At 25.8% G+C, this 20,213-nt stretch overlaps 1 protein-coding gene across 2 annotated transcripts; it reads right to left on the bottom strand.

The window, feature by feature from the left end:
* Window positions 1-858: 858 nt before the first annotated feature.
* LOC129975708 (reticulon-3-like) lies at window positions 859-13,838 on the bottom strand. Of its 2 annotated transcripts, XM_056088865.1 has the most exons (8): window positions 12,909-13,835; window positions 12,367-12,402; window positions 6,698-6,905; window positions 5,586-5,724; window positions 5,428-5,497; window positions 2,470-2,516; window positions 1,594-1,652; window positions 859-1,483 (listed from the first exon to the last, which is right to left on the bottom strand). In XM_056088865.1, exons 1-8 carry the CDS (start codon window positions 13,642-13,644, stop codon window positions 1,438-1,440), a joined length of 1,341 nt encoding a protein of 446 aa, XP_055944840.1. In that variant the 5' UTR covers window positions 13,645-13,835; the 3' UTR covers window positions 859-1,437. The 2 variants fall into 2 exon arrangements, with proteins under 2 accessions (XP_055944840.1, XP_055944841.1); XM_056088866.1 differs by lacking the exon at window positions 12,367-12,402 and having other exon boundaries at window positions 12,909-13,838.
* Window positions 13,839-20,213: the final 6,375 nt, after the last annotated feature.

Here is a 20,213-nt window from a genome sequence, read left to right as displayed (position 1 = left end):
TTTTGACTTTCTCTTTTATGATTTCTGTAACACTGAAAGTCCAGTATAAATGTTGCAATATCTTGTAAAAATCATGCAATGAAGAAAAAAAAAAAAAAATGCTTGCTTAGTTTAATTTGCATAGACCTCCTTTTAAAATTCTGAATGCATTCCCATAATCTCTTTTTCTGTTCTGTTTTTGCCTCACTGTGATCAGCACATTGTTCTGTTTCCAGCCATGATATAAGAAAAGAAGTTTTTAAAGCCACTAAAAATTTGAATGCTTTTCTTAAGCTATAAAGAACAAAAAACTGATTTAGTGACACAATCATTTTAACTAAAAACTTATCTTTGATTGTTTCATATATATAACACAATGAAAGATTACAGACAGATATCATATGCCTATATATAATTTCAAATTAATTTGAAATATACTGAACATTGAATTTAAATTTAATTTTCTAATCTTTTGGACTGTAACTTCTAACTTAAGTGGATTGTTACTTTTATGACAAAACCAAAATGCTGTGCCAGCAAATTCATTTAAAATATTTTATAAGCTCAAAATATTTTATTTTTATGCTTTCTACCTTTCTATTCATTAACATTATAATGAGTTCATCATGATTTTTTTAAAAAGAAAGTTTGACAATAGATAAAAGTTAGATTCTTTCATTAAATTATGAAAAATAAAAATTTGTTAAGAACTCAATACCAGTTTCTACAAATCATATATATACATATTTAGAGAGAAATGCATAATTTGTATGGATTACAAAAATATCTAGCCTCTCTACTGAGTAAGTTAATGTTATTATTTCTAGTTTTTAATAATATGATTGAAATTTTTCTTGTAACACAAAGAAACAAGACAAATTTTTCGAAGTGTATAACAAGCCAACTTTATTTAATTGTTAAGGAGCTCTACAATAAGTTTTAACATGCTTAGACAAAAATTTATAATAAACATTTAACAAGCTGAGAATTCCTGAAGATGGCAACATATTAAGCAATAAAGAAACAAGCTTATACATGAGCATATAGTGTGAGAAATTGGAATACATTGATATACACAAAAATCAACACATAAATCACATCAGGATGCTTATCACAATGATAAATCACTAATCTTGAAATTGGACAACAGGACTATATTAAAGAACTTCAAAATATTGAACCACAAATAGCATTTTACACTAGTGTATAAAGTCTTTTTTTCTTTTGCATGTACACTTAAAAAAATTACAAACATTTTTTTTAAATTTGTAATATTAAATTCATTAGTGCATGGGGGAATTAAAAAAAAATGTGTTTCTGACATCTATCTACAAAAAAAAGTGGCTAGTTACAACACTTTATTCAAGCATGATTCTCACATAAGTACATTACATGCAAGTCTTTTTTTTTCAGCCTCAATTATAAAAAGAAATAATGAAGAAGGAATGGTAAATCTGTTTACTGCTCTTTCTTCTTTTTGCCCATTGGCATCTTAGCATTTACCCTGTAAGGGGGAAAAAAAGAATTAGCATAAAAACAATTCATCAAAACAAATATATCCACACTCGGATGAAAGAAGTTATTACTAATAAATACTTTAACCAAAATACTCACATTTCAATGATTTCTTTTCCTTTTGTGCGAACCAACTCAGCATATGCATCAATTTCGGTCTGAAATTAAAAATACATATTTTAATAACTAAAGTCTGAAGTTTCCAAAGAAGATGCAAAACACTTAATATTTTATTTAAATATTTAGAAAAAAAATTACAGGAATATTTCACTCATTAATAATAAATTCTAAAATAAATTAAATAATTTTTATAACGATTTAATCTTTTGATAGAAGGGAAATTTTCCAATATAAATGCTTACAAAATATTTTGAATTGTAATTTAAACAAAAATTTTGAGATAGAACTTCATTTCAAAATAATTTTATCAAATACAAAATGAATCTTTACCATTAGTTTCATAACGCAATTACAAACTCTCAGAACTAAGAACAGCAATTTACAAATCATTAAATCAAGAAATATGAACAAAGAACATTAAATCACACATTTAAAAATAAAGAAGAAAAAGATCATATATATAGAGAGAGAGAAAATCTCAATTGCCTGAAAAAATAAGAATGTTTATTATAATTTTCCATTCTAGAGGCCATACATTTAAATTTATTCTCGGAGAATAAATTGCAAAAGAACTAGAATTTCACATACATATATATAAAATTGCAGCACCCCTCTCCACCTGTGTATGCATAAATGTGTGTGTATGTGCACACAGAGGGAGAGGGATTCACTTTGAGATATCATGATAGAATTAAGCTAAAGTAGGACAATTCACGCTTTAAATTTATACCACAGAAGAATTTGATATTATATAAATATGTAGGTTTTTTTTATTAAATTGCATCTAATTGATTAAATTCTATTAGTGAATGTAAAGAAATAAAATGCTTTTATAGAAAAAAGTATAAATCTTACTTTGTTTGTTTCATACACTTTTGGAAGTGTAAAGGCTGTCACATCAGCTAAAATGGGAAAAATATAAATTGATCAATCTTAAATAAATAATTGTTTAATTAACTAGTCTTATCTATGGTATTCCACAAAAATTATGACTAATCTAATAATCCTTTCCAAATCTTAGATAATAAAAATATTATTTGTTACTACAAATATAAAAACAGAATATAAAATGATTTTTACAATACATCTATGAAAATAGTTTGAGTAAATAAGATTCTTAATGTAATAAATATGGTTTAGTAAATATTAAAAAGAACTATATAAAACTTAATTCTTTGGGGTATTTTATATTCATATAGCACAATTTGCATCATTTATATTCATGCCTTCTTTTAAAATTAGTTGTAATAATAAAATATTTAAAATAAATTGCACTTATTTTATCCATATTAACTGTGTGCGTGTGTGTGTTTTTCCAATTATAGCCAAGTAATTTAACATTTTCAATTATGAATTTAATTGAAAATTTTAAACTTTAAAATTAAAAAAATTCGCATTCAACATTTGTACAACTGAGGAGAAAAAATTTTTTTATATAGTTTAGGATTAACATATACAAGTATAAAAATTATTTTCATATGTTTATACAAACAAATGAAAGAATTAAAATTAATTTAAATGAATCCTATTTGTTTTATTAAGAACTACTTTAAAATAACTGCATCCTTTCTTATTTCATTTGAGAAGATTAACTTTCCCTTTATTCACAACCACTGAAAAATGTTTCATATAGTCAAACTATTGCAGATACACTTTATTTTATTTAGATTTATTGCATATTCCTGAACTTTTGAAGTAGAAAAGCAACTTCTTGATTGACAATTCAGAAGAATTATGAATTTATTTTACCATCAAAATTGTTTATTTCATTAACACAATCTACATTATTTTATTGCTATAAAATTTAATGTATTTATTCACAATATGCATATATTTTGAATATACTGAAAAATATTATTTAGAACTTGTTTAAACAAGACATGTGCTTCAGCAGTCTTTTCTTCTGTATGCAATTTTAATTTTTAACTATATCTACACTTGTTTCTTCAGCTATTTCGTGTTTAGGAAAATGCCTATCTTGCATATCAGTAATTATTCTAGATATTTCTTTTAAAATAGAATTGAAAAATTATGAAAACAATTTCCAAAATACTTTGAATTCATTATTTCCAAATTTAAAAAAAAAAAAAAATCAAATTTTGAAGGATTAAATTTATTGCAATATTATGCCATACAAATGAACACAACAATTGCCGATTTCAGCATCAGTATTTTCGAAATAAAAACTTTCCATTTATCTAAACTGTAAACATATATTTATTCTGAGAAATAGTAGCAAATATCTCATTAGGGAACAATAAACTTTAATGACATATATACATATGTATGTTTCGAAAGGAAAACAATGTTAGATTGTTGAAGACAGATTTAAAAACTGTAAACAAAATTTTAAAAATTAGAAATTTACAGACAGAAAAACATTTTGGATACAGGAATGTGTAACACTAAAACACCCAATCAAGAATTCTTAATAAGAAAAAATATTTCCAATAATTTTTAATAACAGCTATTACTATTGCCATTAAAAGTAATGTTTAAAGTGTGTATTAAAAATATTTATTTTCTTAAAAAATGTGCTATTATAACTAAGTTTCCTAATATTTTTAATCTCTATAATTTATTCTTCTACTCATACTTTATCAAATTCAAATAGTTTTCAATATTTTGATTTACATAAACCAGACAGAAACTTGTAAATGGCTTTAAAAAAAAAAAATGTATGTAAACAAATAAAATTCTACCTTAATTAAAACAATCCTATCAAATCTAAAACCAATGTTTTTGCAATCACAGCTTCATATTTTATTTTAGTGCATAGTTAGGGACAAGCCAAAGTTCTAAGCTATTCTTTCTTAACCCACTTGTATTATAAAAATCAAAATGCATCAATAAATTCACAATTTTTTTTAAAGGAAAAGGTATGTTATTTAAGTTTCTAGACAACTATTCTTATCTTAAATTCATGTTTATTGTTTTCATTTTCGATTACAGCATGTAACTTCTTTCCACTGAACACTAATCCATTGATTAATATCTCTAAAAAGAAAATCTATAGTGGTATACTATAACATAAAATGAAATCTATAGATAAAAAATAAAATAATTTACTTGAAGTAAATCAAACAATATTAATGATTCACAAAACATTAAATTTTTAATTAAAAAGCAAAACTGTAACATCTGTTTTATGGAAGAAATTACTAGATATCAGCATAATAAAATTTCTAAAAAACTTCATTGAAGCAATATTTAATGTTTTAACATTTTTATTTATTTATTCTTTTTTTTTTTTTTTAACTAACTCATTTCTTTTATCACTTTTTTTGGTGATATTTAAAAATTTCTAAATAAAGGAAATTGTAATAATTAAGATGTAAATGTTTCATTACTTTTTAAAGCAAATACAGCAAACAATGCACAACAAGAAATTAAAGCTAGCTATACGATATTCAAAATAAATAGGATGTGAATTATTCAAAAGATATCTATAATAACTATGTACTTCCAATTTAAAAATTAATATATATTTAAATATATTAAATATTTAATATAAATTATTAATTATTAATATATTTAAATATATTTTCAATCTGAACCAATATGAAAATAAATTATTTAAACAAAAGTTACATTTTTCCAAGATATATTTAAAACAGCTAGAAAGAATCTCTCTCTCATTGCTCTCAAATTTAAAAAATATAAAAATAAATATTTCATTACATAAGCAATACAATATCTGATCACATCCAATATTCATCAAAACTAATTAAACAAAAACATTTTTTGATAATTTCAGTGAACATTTTAAAAAAATCAAATATTATGCACATGAAAGTACATATCAAATCTTACCTAAAATAACAAGGGTCAAGAAATTGAACCAAGCCCCAACGTAAGTCATACACCAAGCCAAGATTGCAAGCTATTAAAAATATATAAGTCAGAAACAGAAATTTTCAATGAATTAAAAATTCAATTTATTTACAAATTTGAATTAAATTCTTACACACCTTGATAGTATCAACAAGATCCTCCACAAGAATCAAGCTGCGTAACTTTGCAGTTGCACAGTTCACGTGTTGTATAAGGGATTCCACTGTGTGGCTAACATTGTCTTGGGATAAAGCAATATCCATTTCCAAGTATTCTCTGTAAACAAATCATTCAAATTTCACAATTAAAAATCATGCAAACGAAATTAGTTATCGGTTCATCATAAAGAGCAACTTTTGCCGGCAAAGTTCTTAGACAATTGCAATTGCTTAGAAATAATAAGCAGTAAAGTTATTTTCAACCAAAGCAATTGCTTTAAAATCTAAGCTAAGCAATACCCTTCCGAAAAAATTTTTCAGTTTCATTATTTCTGAACTTTGCATCCAAACATTTTGCATCCTCTTGAAAACAGGCCAGGAAATGATGGAGAATATTTTTCTCTTTCTTTAGATCACTGGACAAAAAGAATCTACCATTACTGTCGGGTATGCCAAGAGGAATTTTTTAATATATAAATTAGAGGATAATGCACTGTTTGATTTAAATCCCCTAATAGAAATACAATAAGTTTTTGAAAGTTAAATTCTTTTTTTTTAAATCTAGAAATTGATTTTTATTGATGTTATTGAATTTCTTATTGTGAGAAGAGACTATTCATTATCTTATCCTAAAACTTATTCATTAAAAATTTTCTGTATTCAGAAATGACACCAGCTTCGAAAAAAAAAAAAATTTATAAATATAATAAATTGTGTCAAAAAAAAGAAGTAAAGCAAATATTATTAGCAGAACACTAAAATAAAAGGAATAAATTCATACAAATATGATTGAAATATTAATTGACTTCAAAAATGATAGTTTGATCCTGGAATACAGAAATTTGCATTTCCAAGCAAAATGTGCCATTTCTGTGTACTATTTATTTAGCTGTTTTAAAATGCATAAATTGAAAACCTAGGAATAATTCTCTAGAGCTCCAAACAATATTTTAATTCTCAACAACCTGATATACTAATTATAATACACAAATAAATTTACAACAATGGATTAATACTTTGAAAATTTATTTCTATGTTGAATATACTGAAACCAAAGACATTTAGAAAGAAGGGAAAAAAATCTCACTTACTTGAAGGGATGTCCTTCATTTGATTTTTGGACAGCTTGTAGAACATTTTTGTAAATTCGGAAAGAAACTGTAACGCACAACAATGCCAAAGTCAAGTATGCTATAACACTAATGACTGAGAAATATTTAAAGGAGAGGAGGAGAACAAGTGAAGCACCCAATGCTATGCCACTCTTTTTGGGATCTTGCCAATACACATACTTTGCAACTGAAAATAAAATCCCAATTAACAGAAGAACAAATAGAAAAGAAATAAAATAATACATTTAACATCGCTTAATATTTTTGCAAAAGGAAATTTTTAAACTTTGAATTAAATAATAAATTAATTATTGAAAAATGTATTACTTTTCCCAGATAAAATCAAATTTTCCAAAAATTTCATCTGTATATATATAAATTTCTACTAATGCCTACAAAAGGTAACAAGCAATTAAATCTTTATGATTTTTTAAAAAAAAGAACAAAGGAAACAAATTATAAACTTCAAAATTCATATTAAGTAGAAAAAATGGAAAACAGCACAATTAATTAAAACAAAAAATAGAAATAAATGATAAACATAAAATATGAATACAATTTAAGCAGATTATTAAAAATCTGGAGCAGGTAAGTAGCATGCAATCTTAAATCATAAACCTGGAGAAAAGGAAAGCTAGCTAAAAATTAATAGAGGAAATTCGGCAAAAAAAAAAAAAAAAAATGACAAGTAGCTTTCTTTCATATGTCAAAACCATTATGATATAATAGCATAAGGAAATTAATGGAAGGAAAATATAGAGTAAATCAAGAAAGGAAAAGTATAAAGAAACTAGTTTACAATTGATTACATTAATTTCAGAGTAAACTTTTTCTTTCGTGTATTTCTTCCTTCTTATTTCCTTTGATTTCAGGTTTTTTAAAAAATGAAATTAGCTAAGTACTTTAGGAAAGTATATCTTAGGGCTACATTTTAAACTGTTCAAACTAAGAATTCATAAAATGATTATATAAGTTTTGATCATAGATCATTTGTTTTTAAAGAATTGATTTTAATTAAGCTTTTAAGTTTTGATTTTAAGAAACTGATTGATTCAAAATTTTTTTTTTATTCCATTTAAACTTTATGAAAAATTATAAATCTGAATGAAGAAGTCTATTTATAAAAACCTAACACTGAAACTTTAATTCACAGTATTTGTATCTAAATAGGATAAAGTTCACTTCATAAATATTATACTTGAAAGAAAGATGGTACAAAATTTTAATCAATTTTTTTTCAAATAATAAATTATAACCTGGTTTAAAAACTCTTATTCTGTCAAATTTTTATATATTAACTTTTTCCTATTACATTTGAATGATATTTCAAACATTAAAAAATAAGAGATATTTTGCCTCAATTAATCTAATTATTCATTTATATTACATAAAAATGTTGAATAAAAAATGGGGGGAAAATTTTAAAGGATACGCAAAGTGATGTCATATATTTAATCTTTTTTAAACATCTAAAAATGTCAATACTTTTTAAATAATGTTAGTGAGGGAAATAATATTATATAATTATTTAAAAGTTTTTAAAAAGAATAGTTTCTTTAAATTAAATGAAAATTTAATTTTAAAATATTATAATTTATATTAACAAATATGAATAATTTATATTTTACACATAGATTTAATGCATGAATATATTATCAGTTCTATAAATTTTCAATTATCTAACCGAAAGTCAATATTCTTTAACTGCATTCCCATTCTAATTCATATTATATATATCAAGAATTAATATATATACTCAACATCTATCATATAGTAGAACTTGTCTAATTCATTTAAATCTAATTCCTCTGCAATTTGAATTTTTCACTACTTTCTTAATTTTTTACTTAAAATTTTCAATACATTAAAAAAATGTTTGCCAAAATTTCATTCACATTCTATACAAAACCCCATCAATATTGAAATTTCTTTTCTAAGTTTCAAGTGGAAGAAATAAATAATAAACAGAACAGCGGTAAAATAAACAAAAAGAAAGTTACGCTGTTATTCTTCCTATTAGAAAGATGGGGGGGATGCAATTTCTGCATTTTAGTATATTTATTTGAATCTTGATATTATAAAACATATTTAATGACCAACAGAAATCAAGCAGTGGCCACATGATAATGCAATTTTTAATATACAGTACTTCACAAGACATTAAAAAACTTTTAGGTACTATAGCAATTAGAAAGAAATTACTTATATCCACTTATGCAAACAACATGCTAATTTATCTGTATAGAAAAAATGTGAAAGATATAATTGAAATAAAATCCTGAAAAATACACAAAAACTTAAGATCCAATTTTAAACAGATAAAATTATAAAATAACAAATTTGCATATTTTCCCACCAAATTGCAAACACAAGCTGCATTACTAATTTAATACAATTGACAGAGTTTTTTTTTTTTTTTTTTTTCAAGTCTTGTGCATTAGTGAAAAAACATAAGGACCCTGAGTCAACAGAGGCATGGCTTAAAACTCGTATATTCTTTTGATGAAACACCGTAAAGTTCACCAGCTCAGCTACAAAAAAACACTGAAAGTTCAACATTATTATTATGATTATGATTCTTAATTCCAAATAAAATTTTATCCATGAAGTTGATAGTCAGTCATGAATCAAGAAGGAAATTGATTATTGAAAATTATTTTCAACAGCTCAGCTAGTTAGATTCAAACTGGATAATTTTTGCTAAAACTTTCAAATAAAGCTAATTCCTTTGCAGTTACTGCAAAATGATAATGCAGCTATTTCATCAACAAAGTTAAAATCTTGCAAGCAAATTGTTTCTCAACATGAATGTCATTAAAAGCCATTCCCCCGTATAATCACACAATAAATGGATTATAATCTTTTACACTGCAAACAATTCATCAGTAAATGATCACAAACTCACCTTAGCTGCCCTTAAAAAAATCATTAACTAGAAATTGCAAATATTCATATTTCAAGATTAACTTATTTCAATATTTTCTAAATGGAATTATATAAGCTTAAATCTAAGTATTGATCCCTATCACCAATCAATATCAAATTTCTAAAAATAAACTGTCATAATTCAAAGAACAGATATTTGAATTTTCCCAATATAGTTTAATTGTCTTTAATTTTTTTATAACAAATTATGCGATCAAATAATTAATTTTCAGACAAGCCTCAGAAAAACCCTTCTCAATAAATTTCCTAAAAAATGATACATTTGAAAAACAGAAATACTTTAAAAAACATTCTAACAATGCATTCAAGCCTTTTCTTTTGGGTCTTATATGGGGAGTATTTTCACATTTACATTACATACCCAATTTGATGTTTAAGAAAATGAATAGGCAAATACTCTTTAAGTATAACAAAATTACACAATTAAATATCCATTTCCTAAAATAAATTCTTCTCTTGAATTTTGTTAGGAAGCTAAAGATAACTGTATTAGATTACCCTAATATAAACGGACTCGAGTACAATTTTTTACATCATTTATTACAAATGCAAACCTGTTGTTAAGACAAAGCTAATATAAAATTAACTCATTTTCAATATTTTTAAAGATATTATTAAAACTTGTTTAATCAATTTCCTATGTAAGTACAGATCAATAAAATGTTTGAATTGAAAATTGAAATTTTGTTTGTTCATGTGCATTTTTTTTTTTAACTTTGAAATTATGCTGCTCTTTCAATCTTATATAACTTATAAGACTACATATCAGATAAGAATTATACTCCTAGAAGAAAAATGCAAAAAATAATAATAATAATCAATATTGATTAAATACTTGCAATAAAGAACTATGTGATGTGAATGGTTTTTGAGAAAGATATAAAAGCCTGGTGCTTCTTTTTAATTAAAAAATTTTAACTTGAATTTTCTTAATGCACACAAAAGTGATTATAATTGAGTTTTTTCAGCATGCCTAGTAAAAATAAGAGAATAAAGAAGACTAAATATGGAAATCTGAAAGATTGTATAAAATAATTCAAATCAATAATATTTATACCGCAACAAAGGACATTTGAATCAAGTTTTAAAAAAAAAGATGAAATATTAAATTTTTCATCACTTTCATTCAAAATTCATTATAATTAAATTTTTAAAGGTAATTTTTAAGAATATTTCATAAGAATTACAAAAAAATTAAAAGCACGTTCAAACTAATTCATTAAAAATTTGTAAATATGGTTAATAAGACCACAAAATAACATGGTTTTCTAATAACCAAATATACTGTTAGATTCAAATGATTTTTTTTTTGAGAACTCTAAATGAATTATAAAATTTTATTTGTTGAAATATGAAAGAGAAATTTTACATCTAAAATTTTTTAATAAATAATGAAAATTATTCATTTTTACTATATAAAAATGCAATTATGCACTAAACATAAACCCCATTTATATTTTTAAAAAACTTTAAAGTATCAGCAAAAAAATTAAATAAGGACAGTATGAACAAATAAATGTCCAGTCATAGGGAATCCCCACCCTTATCTTTTGACTAACAAGGGCTACTCCTAACTCTCCTTCCACCCCACCCTTTCTTCCCATAATGCTCTTTTTGAGGCCAAATTTCAGAAATATGGCCTTCTTCCCCCATAAAGTCTGACCTTAATTTTTTTTTCATTCACATTTAAAACATACTGAAAAAGTATTTTGCAACCCTCATAAGATTTTGAAAAGTTTACAAATAAAATTTCTTCTATCCTGGGAAAGGCAAGATACTGAAATACTACAATCTCAATAAAGAACTTCTCACACAGATAAGCATTGAATCACCAGAAATTTCCTTTTAAAGCTTTATTCTAATATGTTAACATAATCCAACAGGCATTCCAACAAATTTTTATGCATTAGGAAAAACAAGAGCAGGAAAGAGTTATTAAGATGAAATTCTTAACCAATTAAAGATTAAACTATATTTGAAAGTTATTTATCTGGTTATTCTATAAAAAATATATTAAATACGAGTGCTTAACAAAGAATCAAACCAAATAATTAATCTTAATGTAGAATTTTAACCAAGCTTCTAAGGGAAAATATTGCAATTAAACAAAGGTTTCCATTTTTATTACAAAAAAAAAGGAGGGAATTCAATCTATGAAAAATTAAAATTTGTACTATGAATAAAAAAAAAAAAATTGCTCAACTTAAAATCAGCCAATTTAGCTTAGATAATATTAGGAGAAATAAAAAAAAAAGAGAGAGATGAAGGAGATTATGTTATTTTTGACAATTTCCTACAAAAAATACATGCAATGACAAAAATATAGCATTCAACAAGCAAAATGATTTTTAAAAAAACAATGCAAAATACACAGAGTAAAAAAATACACAAATATGAATAAGATAGTTTTTATTCTAAATAATTTCAAATTGTTAACTATCAATAAATTAAATAATTTAATTTCATAAATAGCAACTATTTTCATGCAAATTAATTACTATCAAGCTTATGTATTTATAATAGACAGAAAACTTCTAAGAAAACTGTTTCCATAGTAATCATTAATTAGCAATAAGAATATTAAATTACACAAAAATCATTAAAAAGATGTACAATTTAAAGATTCAATATAAATTCGCTGAAAAGCTTTATATTAAATTTAACCCTATTTTTCAAGAAAGCTTAAAAGCATAACATCTTACCAACGGGATGCAGTTTGTCAGGATTAAACCATGCACCTGAAAAATAGTTATCGATTTAGTACTGTTTAGTCGTTAAGCAAATAAAAAGCAATCCTCCAATAAATAATTACAAGATTCATTCCTTAAATATCTAAAAAAGTTTTCTTTATGAAGAGGATTAACAAAGCAATTAAAATTTAAAGAGCACAATTTTTTTATTAATGGAATAGTATTTAATCTTCAGAAGCTGCAGGGGCAAGAATGAACACGTAGACGCTTTAGAGTAAACAAAAACGCCGATAAAATAATTAAGAAAGTTCGATATACACAGCAAACGACAATTAATTTTGCAAGCAAAAACATAAAGCTCAATTAAATACATATTACGTTAATATAGCAGCAATTCCAGAAATATAGAAAAAAGTACCAATTTCACATCATTAAATGCAACATTAGCAATCGTGATAATGAGTTATCAATCAGCAATCTTTAGAATACTATATACACACCAATGCAAGATAAAAGTGGAATTTATAAAGTATTGAATAATATAAGATGGTTACCTGGAGAAAATGGACATTCACATTCATCTTTATTCTCGGTGGCATTTCCAACCTTTTCAGCCTCCATGGCGACCTCGCTTTTTACAGGTTGCGCAGCTGGCTCATACGCAGGATAACTCGACTCGTAATTATCTGACTCGGCTTTCGGTTTTGTGTCTATTTTCGGATCTTTAATTTTTGGCAATGTCTCTAATAGCTCAGATTCGTGTACTTTGCTTGATGATAGGGGCGAGAAGTTCTTGCTTTCAGTAGCACTTACAGAGCGCTCGGATTCGTCAGCGCGTTGACTGCTGTCGTCGTCCTCTTCGTCGATCAATAACTGGTCGCCGTCGCTGCGTTGTTGTGGCTCGGGAACCGGATCGCGGAAAGAATCTTCCACTCGAGTATCGGCACTATTACCTATCAATGACGAACCTTGTTCGACATTTACATAATCAAGGAGATTAGCACCAACTAGTGATGGGGAAACACCCTTACCGGTTTCTATTAATTCTTCTTCATTACTGGTAACGAGAGGGCGCGTCGTAGATGTCAATCCCGATTGCAAAGTTTCGAAGGGTTCATCAAAAACATCTTTTTCGAGATTGCGATCGCCGGCGAATCCACTAGACACATTTAAAGAGGATTCCAATGTTTCAAAATCTCCCATGTCCAATAAAGGAGAATCATTTTTAGGCATTTCATACGAGAAGTTAGATTCCTCTTTGCTGTTAAATGAATCTTTTATTTCTTCCATATCTGTCTGAGTTGCCGACCAGCGGTATAAATGTGCAGAGAATTTCTTACAGGTTCTAAACGTCGATGGATGACAATTCGTCTGCCGGATTAGTCATCCAGTTGCTACAAACACGTTTCTGTCACGGTTTACAGAACATGCACAGGATGACGTCAGACAGCCGCACTTGATCAATCTTTGCAGGTCGAAAACGGCCAGGGAACCCCAACGTAGGTGGAAAGGAAGAACTGCGTTGCTCTTCTTCTAGCGTCGTGTTTCCACGCGTTCGAAAATTTCCGAATTATGAGGAGGGGGGGGGGGTGAAGCTGAAATATTATATTAGTTATAAACATTAAAATTACCCTTATTCGAATCTTTTTTATTCAGTAACTCGAATAAAATTTTCACGATTCTTTCGATATTTTGAAAAAAAAAATTATGAAAAATAAATGCATCACTCTTGAACATGTTTTGTTTGTATTCCCAGATATAAAGCAAACAAACCTACAAAAGGGGAAAAAAAATTTCTTAAAAAAATCTGCGTAAGAAATATCACAAAATCTATCAATATATATATAATTATATTCAGTAATAAAATATCATAACATGAAAAAATGTTAAAATATATATATTTTTTTTACTATTTTACATATTTTATTTTGCATGTGTTTTAAAATAGGAATAAAACGCTGCAAATTTCAATCGATTTTTTTAAAATATAGAAATACAATAAAGGTGTTCAGATCAAAAAGTTGAGCAAAATGGCACATCTAAAAAAATATCCATGAGGAGCAAACCTGGAGTTCGGAAATTGAAACATAAAAACGAAACCGCAGTTTTATGTATTTATTATTAAGAAATTTTTATATCAATTTTTAAATAAAATAGTTAGAAAAAAACTACTTTCATGCTGTTTAAAAAAATAATATGTTATGCGCATGAGCAATGCTCAGCATCCGCACGACCACACCCATATGATTTTTTTTATAACTCCAATAAATACATAATTATTAAAAAAAAATTTGTATATTTATTTTAAACTTTCTAAAATAAACTACTTAAAACATGCTAATATAAGAAAACATTACTAATGCATTAAATTCACTAAAACTTTTCAAATCTATCAATCTATGACAAATTTTGTCTCGATTATAAAATCGGAAAATAAACAAGAAGATGAAATATTCATGAACGAAAACAATCTATCTATCTATATATATAATATTAACATACAAGGGACAGATATAGCTCTTATTACAAATTGTCGAATGACAACATTAAAATATAAACAAATTACTATGCGAACATGAGACTGCTTCGTTGAACATTTTTACAGATGCACTAAATTTATTGTGCTGCAAAATATTATTAGAAATGCTCTTAGAATTAGAAGATTTACCAAATAATATTTCATCAGAAAAAATAAGATGTAAGAAAAATTAAAAAATAGGCATCAAACAAAGTTTAATCCTGCGAGAAAATAAGCTTAACCATTACAAAATGGGTATCTGCTTTGATCTAGATATGAAAATTGATGTCCATATTTTCCCAAATTATATTCTCACAAAAATAATTTTTGCATTATCGTAAAATTAAAAAATAGCTTTTCAATGACATCGATTTCTTTTCTGTGAAATATTTTCTTTGTTTTTAATAATTTTTTTAAGTGTAATACACAGTTTGTAATGCTATAATGAAATTCAAACTCGTCCAATAAACTATTCAATCGCGTGCTTTTGACAATAATAAGATTTAAAAAAATGTTTTTTATTAATTCTGAAGTAGGATTTTTATTCTCGTTTCTATTTCGCAATCTACATCCTTTCTTTTATTTGCACGGGTTATAATTTGTTTTAACATTCAGTTAAACTCATGTTTTTGGTCTTATCAAATTACAAGGTGAAATTTTTTTAAAAATATGCATATCCATATTAATATTTAATAGCCAAAAAAGTATCTGGGCTAACAAGCTGAATACCAAAGACAACAATTAGAAAAAAAAAAATTAAGAATTGTTCTTAAGTATATTTAATTCAATGTGGTTGTCACAGCTATTTTTGCTTGAAAATTTTTAAGGAAGGTTCTGCACGAATTTTCGTAGATCCAACTGGAAAAAGGAGTTGAGAAACAAGACTGATAGTTTAAGAAATGGACAAAACTGAATATTAAAAAATGAAAGTATATGGAAATCCCACATCAAATATATCTTTATTTTAAATTATTTTTTAGGTATCAAATGTTTGTTCATTAGCATTGCTTGTTTTTAACTTCGAGATCTTCTCTGAATATTTCTAATTTCAAATCAGTGACAACATTCTATTATATTTTCAGTTCCCAAGTTATTCTGCTATAGTCCAGTACTCAAACAAGAATAAACCTAAAATAAATGAATGCAGGCAAACTACTTCCGCCTCTATCTTTTCGAAAATTATTGAGAAGTTCTAAATTTGAAGAATTACATATACTGGATTCCTTCTTGCTTGGAAAGCTTCAATAAAATAATAGGTATAATGCTCTCTAAAATAAATCAAAATTTAAACATTGAAAAAAAAATCTTTAAATTAAACGTTTTAAAAAAATCAACATTCTTAAATCTAAGGTATATAAAATCTATACAAGTGCTGCTTTTAGCCGATTTAACCAGACGCTCCAAGCTAATTAAATCCTTGAATAGGCTATCGCCAAAATGTTTTCTACTCTTAGTTTATTTCAGTGAATTAACTAAGGTGGAAGTATGCAAGACGCCATTACCAAAGGATGAAAAATTGAGTTTTGGAATCAAAGATAGCAACTTTTTGTACACTTTACATGATATGTATTTTGTATATGAAGTACGCAAATGATAAATATAGTAATCATCGAAAACTTTGACCTTGAAATTTTAATGAATTTCCAGCTCTTTGAGTCCAAAATCCATTTAGGTATTATGACGGGCGATTTATACATGCAAAATTATTAGAAAAACTTTCTATATGGTTACAGTAAAATAATAATAATAATAATATAGGTTTCTGCCAAATCTTGAAAAAAGTCCGTTTCAATAAAGTTTACCGTGATGTCCGTATGTATGTGGACCCGATAATTCAAAAACATCAAGAACTATTATATGATTTTATCATAAAAATTGTGGATTTGGAAAAAAATCATTAAAATGTTGACTATTTGTCGATCTTTCCATTCGTAGATCTGTGAATGCTGTAACTTAAAAAACACAACAAGTTGAATAAATTAAATTCTTTCAGCATTTTCGTGTCTGTATGGAATTTTTGTACATCTGTAACAAATATTGGTTTCATACGGAAAAAAAAAAATGGGAGCCGCCTAGATTATATATTCGGTGTTTTTTTATTACTATTATTATTTTATTACTATACTACGAATCACAAAATGCACCATATTGTGTTCGCATACAAAAAAAAAAAAAAAAAAAAAAAAAAAATCGGGAAACGTGCACTGCGTTTTTTTCCCCTTTATTTATTTTTATTCCCAGATTCTTAAAAACGAGATCATTGATTATAATTGTTTCCATTTAGGCTACGCTTTTCCTAAGGTCAGGTCAGATGAATTAACCTAAGGCAAAATGTAGTTTGTGTCACAAATAATATCATTTGCAATCTTTACTATTACTAACCGCCTTTGGTGCCTTATAGGTTAATCGAGAACATTAGTTTATATTTAATTTCAATTGAGTCTCTAATGCCTAATTTGATATTAAAGGCTTCACCAACAAATGTTTATAAGCATCAAATTCTGATAGGTATTTAAACTGTGTTATTTATCAGTTCTATTCATTGTGCTTATAAGCTATCCAAATGCAGTAAAGTCACATACTATTACATTTGCATGCAGATATAATTGTCCATGTCATCTCGGTCGAATGCAGTTAACTTCATATATTTATTTGTTGTTCCAACATTAAAATGTGATGGTGATGAAATAATCTAAGATATCATTGCTGCACTAAAATGATATAGAGCATATTACTTCTATATTATAAGGACATCTCAACAAAAAAGTAAAAATTCATCTCGATCTTACCAAAGAATAAGTAAACTGAACAGAAACTTCATTCTTCAATCATGCGATTATATATTTGCTGAAACAATAAAAACTGTTAAAATTTTATTGCAATAATGAAAAATATTGATGTAAATACTGAACAAAAATATGTTGTAAAATTATCAAAATTCAGGAAAAAATTTAACTTTTATCAATTTCATAACCTTAAAAAATGTTTTTTTTATTTGTAATATATAAAAATAATAAACGATAAAAAAATATTTCCAGAAGCCATCAAAGAGAAATTTATCTTAATTTTTAATTAATCAAAATTCTATTTAAAATTCCGAAAGAAATTGCTCTGAGATGCACATTTCAACTTTCTAAAACATTTTTACGTCTAATTAAGTAAACTCTATGTAGATCCAATAATCTGTCTTGTAAAATGGACCACATTTATTTTCATTATTATTAGTGATAATTGTTTCTTAATTATGAAGGATATTCGAAAAACCAAGTTAATTAGCAATGAGGTTAAATACACTTTATTACAACAAGAACAAGAATACAACTTAACATAATACATCACAACAATTTTTTGTCGGTTTATGCCACGTCATTGTAAACTAATTTAAGAATGTTGTACCAAACGCTTCTTGGTCCTGAGCCAGCCCTAATACGCCTTGTGTTCCACAATTACAATTATTAATTGTATTACACAATTAATATCAGTTTCAAAATAAGAACTAGCTTTATAGTCAAGACAAGCAGAAATAATTAAAATAACTTATGCGTCATTTTACAATATTTAAAATAACATTCCTGATTATTACCATCGTCAAAATAATATTAATTTTCGATTGCTATATCTTGTCCGGATTGGGTACAAATTTTCTGTTTTGATAAAAAGATTGCATATATAATTTCATAATTTTAGTTAGCTGTGTTTTCGAGTTTTCGTGCTTACATACAGACAGAGAGAGTTACAAACATAGCTTCAAATATTGTCTTTCGATATCAAGATGGTTTTAAACCCAAAGATTTACCAAAATTTGGAGATCGAGAATTAATAATGTCTTCTATATTTATTTCCTATAGCAGAAATTTAAAAAAAAGGCGTTTCTTTGAATACATTAATTAATAATTTCTCATTTTTATTAAATATATGCATTTAAAAATGAAGATCAAATGGAGTAAGCTAAAAAAAAAGCACAATATACAATAAAAATCAAGACAAAATGAATCAGGAAAAGGCAAACTCAGATTAAAAAAAAAAAAAAAAACATTATGAAAAGAAAAAGCTTTCATTCTCTGTATGCTTCAAATGAAATAAATGAAGGGGAAAAGGCTTCTGCATTCAAAACTAAGAATCAAGATTTTCTAAAGAATAGAAATTCACCATTAACCTGCAAATTATATATATATGCAATTAAACTCTATACAAAATGTCATGGAATTACATTTTGTTTTTCTGCAATTTTATTTGTAATTGGGATTGAGTGATTATCTTACAATTGGAAGATTTAAAAAAAATATCCACAGAAATTATATCAGCTTGCAAAAGGGATTATTTTTTTTAAACACCTTTACAAATCTATGAAGCTAGTTGAAATTTTACTTCTTCACTTGCGTAGTCAACTATGTAGTCAACAAGTACTACTATACATGTGTAGTCAACTGCGACAAAAAAAAACTATTAAGCTGAAAGCAAATTAGAGTGTTAAATAAATTTATCTTTCATCTAAATTTCAAATTTCTGAATTACTTATTTTCACTTGCATTTTTTGTATTTATGAATTTTCATTCTTATTTTGCTATTCATCGAATATAATCTGTACTATTGATAAAGATAAATGTTCATGCATCTGTTTTTGTGTTGGTATTCTACAGGTCAAACCGTTTGATCCACAATTACTAAATTTGGCACCCGTATACCTCGGAAGGTGGAAATGGACATCTTTTTGATTTTTTAAAATTTTCAATTAATTAAAAATTAATATGAATTTTGAAATTTTTTCCGATACAACTTCCGAAAATACAACTGAACAAAAACGATTTTTGTACTTTTCCAAAATTTAAAAATTTATCTTTTTAATAAGATAAATTTAATATTATCTTTTAATAAGATAAAGATAAGAAAAAGAAACAATTTTTGTACTTTTCCAAAATTTAAAAATTTATCTTTTTAATAAGATAAAAATAAGATAAATTTAATATTCGTGGCAATATTTCCTAATTCTTAGCAATTTTGCAAAAATATGTTTTTGTTAAATTTTCAGTAACAGATTCAAAAGGCAATTGATTTGAAATTTAAATCGTTTTAATCGTCTCATCAGATAATTAATCTCAGGATTTTCTTTCATTTTTGAAAAATAAAAAAGTATTTTTTTAAATATAAATGCAGTTTACAAGATAAATTGAAAAAAAATATATGAATTTGCAGTACTGCAAAAGTTAGAAGCAAGATTAACCCCATAAATGCGGTTTTAAAAATGTTAGTATGCCATGGGATTAGCCTTTCCATTAGGAAAGTTCATGTACTCAATGAATAGAGAACATGCAAGACCATTAAAAGAAGATAGTTTTAATAT

The sequence above is a fragment of the Argiope bruennichi genome, chromosome 7 (genome assembly GCF_947563725.1).
Source record: "Argiope bruennichi chromosome 7, qqArgBrue1.1, whole genome shotgun sequence".
Lineage (NCBI taxonomy): Eukaryota > Metazoa > Arthropoda > Arachnida > Araneae > Araneidae > Argiope > Argiope bruennichi.
The sequence above is the reverse complement of the archived record's forward strand: the minus strand, read 5'-3'. Positions and strand labels throughout refer to the sequence as shown.